A 7,568-nucleotide genomic window follows, 5' to 3' on the forward strand; every position below is an offset into this window, starting at 1 on the left:
AACTTAAATCCATTTTCCGTAGACACGCCTCTTTTTTTTGTTTGCGCAGGGTGATTTACAAAAGGAAGAAAATTTAGGGACAATGAATGATTTCATTAAAAATTAATCCCCCCTCCCAAAAGGCTAGCCAGAGAGCATGATCGTACACCTTTTTAGGAAAGCTACTAGTACATCCTGTGTATGATTCTCTACCATTATCTAGGGAAGAATTTATAAAATATGGTATGTATGTTTATAAGTAATTAATTAAAAATTAAATTACTTCACTAAAACCTACTGGATTACTTATAACAGCTCCTGACCTGTCTCTGTGATTTAATGTTGTAATGTGAATGATTTGTTTTTGCAGAACTGCTTTTAGGTTGGCATTTTTATGTGAATACACAATGAGTAATGCTAACAGGTGTACAGAGACTTCATTATAAATACATTCTACTGATTAAGGGCAGGTAAATATTAGCTTGCACTAGCAGTAGCAAATTCATGCGGGCCATGAGATATGAATTGACAGATTAAATTTGTAGTTATTTTTAAACTTTGTTCCAGGTGGTTTTATTAATAGTCAGTGGAGTTTCCAGGAGTATTTTCAGTTAGTCCTGAGATTGTGAATTACACGATAGCTGGATTAAGATAGTGATTTGTGCCCTTGCAGATATGTAACAGGTGGTGCACCTTTCCAGCCACCAGTTACCAGAAGCGGTGAAAACTATTAGGGGTTTGAGTGTATAAGACACTACTGAAGATTAAAAGTAAATGTGAATACGTTTACTAAGTTTAGAATATGATGAAAGTAAGATGGGGAAAACTTCTCCATTAGTTACCGATTATTAGGCTGTGGCTCAGGCACCTTGAAACTAGCATGGGCGAAGTATAAATCTTACAGGTCTAACCCTTTTGTTCTAATACGGTGATAAATAGACTTTTTTGGGGGGCAGTGTTTTTGCAGGTTGTCAAATCCCTTACCCAAAACGAGAATTTTTAACAGAAGAAGAACCAGATGATAAAGGAGACAAAGTAAGTACTGGAAGAACAGTATCATCATGCTTCACTGGCTTTCACACTATTTCCTGTTTTCATGTTATTTCACGTACTGCTTTTGAGTTGAAATTTTTCTTTGTGTTTAAACAATTGAGAAGAACCAGCAGCAGCAGCAGGGCAATAACCATACTAACGGAACTGGTCATCCAGGGAACCAAGACAACAGTCACACACAGGGACCCCCACTGAAAAAAGTGAGAGTTGTTCCTCCTACCACTACCTCAGGTGGACTTATTATGACCTCAGACTATCAGGTATTTGTTTCATTCATATAGTGTGTATTTGGTTCTCATGTTTACAGCAGTGTTTCTTTAAGCTAAAAAAAAAAAATAAATTTGTAAATGTCACGGTATTAACTGCTATTTTTTGGCTTTTTTCAGATGCATTTAGTTGATAGTTTGCCTGTAAATTGATATGCTGATGCTCTTTAGGTTAGCAGTAAGGAAATTAGGATCAGAGATTGTTACAGTTAATAATTTTTTTATCTTCATATTAGGGAATGCAGATTGTGGACAAGGAGCCTGTTGTGCTGTGCTTTGTATCACCTAAAAATACCATTCCTTGTTTGAACAAGTCTGTAACAGTAGGAGACAAATGATATTGCAGTAAACAAGCTGTGAAATAAGAATCTGAAGAAGAGTTTTAGTTGGGCAAATGGATTGGAAAGCAGTATTTTGGATGACAAACAGTATTTTGATGACAAGCAGTATTTTGGATGACTTGACATGATGCTGTTATAACCTCTGTTTTGAAGACCAAGGGAGATTCCAGGTTGAGTAAGCTCAGTATTGCAGAACTGAAGAGACAGGTGAGGTGGTGGCAATCAATGAGTGAGGAAGAAGAGGAGCGTAGGAAAAAAGCGTGAGGAAAACTTGAAAACTGTGTTCATGCTTCCCTGCATTTGAGCTTATGGTCAGACATTAGGAAATCAGAAGAGTTGGGAGGAGGAGAACACCTGAGAGTCATCGCAGGGAATGATACCTGAATTTGTGGGTTTGGATGAGATTACTCCCAGACATCAAGGCTAAGACAGTTAAGGACAGAACCTTTAGTTAATGCAAGCTAAGAAATTGCAAAAGAGGAGCAAGGAAGACTTTTCAAATAACGTACATAGGAATAGTTAGAGAGGTTGCAGATTTTGGAAGCCTAGGGAATAGAAGATCTCAAGAGGAGGCATGCTGGTGAAAATGTTAGCCTACAGGAACTGCTTAAATACTGGTTCACATGGAGCGATAGTGCAGAAGGCCAATTCGAAGAGCCTTTGATGGAATCAAAGGATGGGGAAGTCAGAAATTGATGGCGGTGTTTTCAGATATTTTAAAGGTGAAAAGGGATAGTCTCTCTTCCATCCCTTCTCCAATATCTGGAACCCACTTGGCTATGCTTATATTCTGTAGCAAAACTTAGGGAGAGTTAAAGAATGCTATCAATAAAACCACTGTTGTCAACTTATTCTTCACAATTTGATACTGTTTCTCCATAAACACCAACAGTTTTGAAATCTTTCATCTCGGAGTTTGTTCTTGAGAGTACCAGCTGTCCTCAAAGGCTGCCTGGGGGCATTACCCTCATCCTTGTATAGATCTATGTATTTCCAGCGTTGAGCAAAACTTGAGATTACCAAAAAAATAAGCCAAGGTCAATTTTCAGGAGCACTACTGTAAGATCCTTCATATAGTCCCCAAGTGCCTTTGCTCAGCTAATCCCAGGACAACAATAGCATGTCAGTTTTTAAGTTGTTCTCCTTGAACAATAAAGATTTTTGGAGCTCTTTGAAACAGTGGTCAGCCTTAACTAGAGTGCTGTGCTGTGGGGTGCCTCTAAGTACAAATATTGTCGTTCTTTTAGTTGGGTTATGCATCACAGAGGACTCCTTTACAGGAGATTCATCCCATTCAATTTGGCAAGCTACCAAGTTGATTGCTGTTTGGGCCTTTTAGCTGGCTGTATCTACTACTTCTGTGTGTGTATTTTTAAGAAGGCAAATCTAACTTTCTCTTAACCTTCCCATCATGTTGAGCCACATATCTAAGGAGATTGATGCAGAGGTTGCATGGACTATGTCAGGGAGCCACATTTACATGCCCTAATTACACACCCTTCACCTCATTTTGCTACTGCAGCTTGGCAGTTTGAACAAACTTCAGCTTCCACTTCTATGAGCAAGAGCTGAGATTTGCTAGAAGTCAGAAGACTCAGATTGCTTCAGCAGGAGTTGATGTTGGTGTTTTCAGCTCACGTTCATCAAAACTTTTGTACTCTCAGATGTCAATCCCAGGATTGTAGCTGGGGGTAGCCCTTGTCAACAAATGTAATTTCAGGATACTTTTGCCTTGAGATAGTGATAACTGTTACTTGGCTATCTCAGGAGCTCTTATTGGTAAGTTTACTGCTTCTGACTAATCTTTTTGCTGTCTCTTTAGAAGGCAAAACACCTGTTTAAAACAAAAAACAAATGTAAAACAACACCAAAAACTCACCAAAACAACAACAACAAAACCCCAACAAAACACCTCCCCTGCAGTCTTGCAAGAAGGCAGTGGGTAGATTTTTTTCTGATTAAGGTATCTGGAAAACATGGTAATCGAAGGAGACCTGAACTTGCTGGCAGTGGAACAGTTAAGAGTTGCCTATTGGTGGTTTCAGGTCTCCCTGAAAAAAATTCCTCACATTTTTTGTTTCTGATCCTGGAACTTGAGGAGATGGCGAACAAATATTACAATACAGCCTTCTGTTCTAATCAAACACCTGTTCCTTTGTTCTTCATTTAATTTGCTCAAAGTCCCCGTATAAAGCTTGTGAAGAAGGATTGCCATCTCCTGGGCAAGACACACTAAGACAGTTTCTCCATCCACTCAGAAGTCAAATTACTCTCTGCAGAGCAAGTTGACCTTGTATCCTTTTCTGCCATGCATAAAAATAGTAGACACATGGCACACAGCCTTCCTTGCCTTCTCATTTAAATCTGGAATGTGACACTTCCAAAGGCAATGTGACTAAACAGCCTGGAGCAATTCCACTGTTCCAAGCTTTTGCTTCTGGGTGCTTAATGGCCTTTAGAAAGGACTGGATATTTATATTTGTTCTTAAACAAAAGCCATTTGTTGCACTGGGTGTCATGAAGGAATCTGATGATTTTTAATTCCCTTCCTCTAAAATAAGTTCTGTTTTAGAAGTCAGGATGCTGAAAATGTTTACAAGTCACATGAATGGTCAGTTTTTAAATGGTTAAACTTGTGATAGTTTCCTACATACAGGAGCCATGCTTGGGCAAAAAGAATGTTCAGAGATTTTTTGCTCTCTGAAGTTCATCCTGTATTTGTCACATGGAGAGAAGGGTGACCCAGAGCCGTGACACTTCTGTTGAGGAGTGATGACGAGTGACTTAGTCCGTCTCTCAGGACTGAAGGCAAATGTCACAAAAGCTCATCAGTCACTGTGTTAACGGGGCAGTTCAGCAGTGCTGGTTTGTTGCCCCTGGCATTAAGTGCTGGTCCAGCTTTTCTTCCCCTTTACACTATACACCCCTAGAGAATTAGCTCAGTCCTGTGAGCACATGTTAACAAATAGAGTTTGCCTTTTCATTTCTGCCATCGGCTCCGCATCCTGATTATGGCTTCCATTCTAAGTGCTGAACAGCGGGAAAACATGGACTTGTTATTTATTATTTTATGTTGTGACTTATAAAATCTGTAAAGCTATTTTAATATTTTACTTTTTCAGGATGTTTGTTCACCATAGTTTTGCGTATTCAGGTCTCAGTAGCAATACCCTAGTCGTGGAATATTCACCATAGAGAAGTTTCTAGACCTTTACTAGGAGCAGCTTTTGCTAAAAATCCTAATACATCTTGTGATATTAAGAGTTGAGAAGTTACACAGCAGTTTCTAAATGCTGAAAAAATTGTGTGTGTGTAAACCATAACATAAATATAAACCAGCACAGTAATGTACTGAAATTGTGTTAACTTAATGAAATGTTAAATGCTACTAAGTGGTCATATGCTAAGATTGAAAATCTCGCAATCTTTTTTCCTTTATAACTCATGATGTGTAAATAACTTCTAGGTTAAAATTGAAGTAGGCAGTTGCTGGTTTGCCCAGAGCTTCTTGCAATGATGAATGCTCCACTCAATAAATAATTGTAGAAATGCTGGTTGAAAGGGGCCTCGAGACCACGTAGCCCCGTCTCCCACTTGGAGCAGGACTGTTGCTATTGCTAAATCAGGTCAGCCATGGCTTTGTTTAGCTGAGTCTTAAAAACCTCCCTAGATGGGGAGACTTCACAGCCTCTCTGGGCAAGTTCTTCTAGTGCTATGCTGCTCTATTAGTGTTTGGGGTTTTTTTGAAAATTTTTTTTCCCCCCTAATGTCCAACCTGAACCCCCCAAGCCACAGTCTATGGCCATTTCTCCCTGCAATATCTGGTTCCACTGAGAAGCGTGGGGCTGTTCTTTTTAACTCTCCGTCAAGTATTTGTAGGGCCTAAATAATCACAGCGCTCTCAGCCTTTACTCCTAGGTCACACAAAAGGGTGTTAAGCATATCCTTTGAGTAAGAAAATCTGCAGAATAATGCAGAGTGGCTCACCAGCAGTGAGATGCACAGATGTATGAACCTCCATCCCAACATACCTCCTTGGTAGGGGAAGGGAGCAAGTGGAGAAGACCGCTGCTGTGAGCGGTGGTAGCCTTGTGTAACATGCAGGTGAACTGTCGCCATCTGGAGGGCTGGCTGAAGGTTTGACTATGACGGGTGTAGAGTCACAGGAGGTAATTAGGATGGATAACTGAAGGGTGGTGGCTGTCACTGTCTAATGATGTTCATACCTGCACCTGCTGTAATCAGAGTAGGTGGAAAGAAGCCTGGAAGCGCAGCTGCTTTGGGACCGTGTGCGCTTGGTACCTCTTGAAGAAATAAATCAGTAGGCGAAACTGCCTTGCCATGTACCTGTTACAAAGGGTTGCATTTCCTCTGCTTTTACCCCCTCTGCAGCGTTCCAACCCCCATGCTGCCTACCCCAACCCCGGACCAAGCACATCACAGCCACAGAGCAGCATGGGATATTCAGCTACCTCCCAGCAGCCGCCACAGTACTCGCACCAGACGCACCGGTACTGAGCTGCATCCCAATAACGTCAATGCACTGTTGCTAATGCTGCAGGACCGGCCGCGCAGCTGCCTGCCTGGAACCCGGCTTGGGCCACGAGAATGTACTGTACAACCACACCTCCAACCTGTCCGATCGCCACGATCCACCCCCTTCCACAGAGCGGAGTAGTGGCTCCCAAATCGTACCTGTTTCTGGGGTTAGACTTGAAAAGAAAGTGCTAGCACAGTTTGTGTTGTGGATATGCTACTTCCATAGTTTACTTGACATGGTTCAGACTGACCGATGCATTTTTTTTCCAGTGACAGTCTGTAGCAGTTGAAGCTGTGAAATGTGCTAGGGGCAAGCATTTTTTGTTGTCGTATGTGGTGAATTCTCTTGGTGTAACAACTTTTATCTGACCGACAGTACACAACACCTTTCAACTGGTACTTGAAGCATACACTATATGTTACCATGGCAAAAAAGCAAACTAACCGTGACTCCGATTGAGACAATTTTGATAGACGTTTATTTTTAGTGACTTTTGTGGGTTGGTTCATTTTCCACCTCGATCAATGTTTTATGACCAACATGATTGCTACGATGAGATTTTTTTTTTAAGAACATGAAAACATTTGCATCTTTTTTTTCCAGCAATTACAAATGTCCCAAAGATTAATTTCCACCGTAAGTTTTTAGTTTTGTTTTTAAATCTATGACTTGACTGGTATTAAAGCTGCTATTTGATAGTAAAAGAAGTATGTTGTCATTGATATAAACATGTTTGGTTCAGCAAACAAACTAAAATGATTGTCATAGACAGTGTTTTATTTTTTTCCTGTTGGTGTTAATGATTTGTGAGCATGCTTTGGGATTAAAAAAGCATGAATGATATTTCCTAAAAAGGTGCGGCATCCATTCAGATATTTCGTCATGATTTTTGAGAACCAGCTTGGTGTAGTGGATTTTAAATTTTGTTCAGTTAATTATTTTTTTTTTAAATGTTCGCACGTTGTTTAGGGGTGCCATTCCTACAGCAGAGGATCAAGGTGTTAGGAGAGCCTTAGAATTTATGAGGAAAAACTTACATACAATGTACTGTATCAAACTATTTTACATGAATGACGCAAGTATTCTGAATAAAAAAAAAATCAAACATTGTTAAAACAAGGTGTTATGTAATAAATTTATTTTTCATAAATCTGCATATGGCCTTTGCCTGTATTCCTTTTTATCACCGACACCTCCCTGCTCCCCCATGGTACGTCTGTATTGGTTGTGTCCTGAGAAACAGTATCTGATGGGAATTTTTCTTTCAAGTGGGCAGGCTTCCATTAACTACTGAGAAGGATTTTTTTTTTTTTAAATAGCAGGAAAAAAAATACAGCGTCTTCATAAAATGTCATTACCCGTGTTGCGTACATGTAGCCGATCAGCTGG

General features: G+C 40.1%; 1 protein-coding gene across 9 annotated transcripts in view; it reads left to right on the top strand.

Moving 5' to 3' along the window:
• CDK8 (cyclin dependent kinase 8) overlaps nucleotides 1-7,348 on the top strand; it is a 91,582-nt gene extending 84,234 nt beyond the window's left edge. Inside the window, exons 11-13 of one of the 9 annotated variants that reach the window (XM_054194406.1) lie at nucleotides 936-1,014; nucleotides 1,137-1,292; nucleotides 6,032-7,345. In XM_054194406.1, the coding sequence (XP_054050381.1) occupies nucleotides 936-1,014; nucleotides 1,137-1,292; nucleotides 6,032-6,157 (361 nt within the window). In that variant the 3' untranslated portion in view covers nucleotides 6,158-7,345. Of the gene's footprint in view, nucleotides 1-935; nucleotides 1,015-1,133; nucleotides 1,293-6,031 lie in introns of those variants that run through there. The other 8 variants (XM_054194397.1, XR_008465296.1, XR_008465298.1 and 5 more) reach the window with 8 other exon arrangements.
• The last annotated feature ends 220 nt before the right edge of the window (nucleotides 7,349-7,568 follow it).

The sequence above is a fragment of the Rissa tridactyla genome, chromosome 1 (genome assembly GCF_028500815.1).
Source record: "Rissa tridactyla isolate bRisTri1 chromosome 1, bRisTri1.patW.cur.20221130, whole genome shotgun sequence".
Taxonomy (NCBI): Eukaryota; Metazoa; Chordata; class Aves; order Charadriiformes; family Laridae; genus Rissa; species Rissa tridactyla.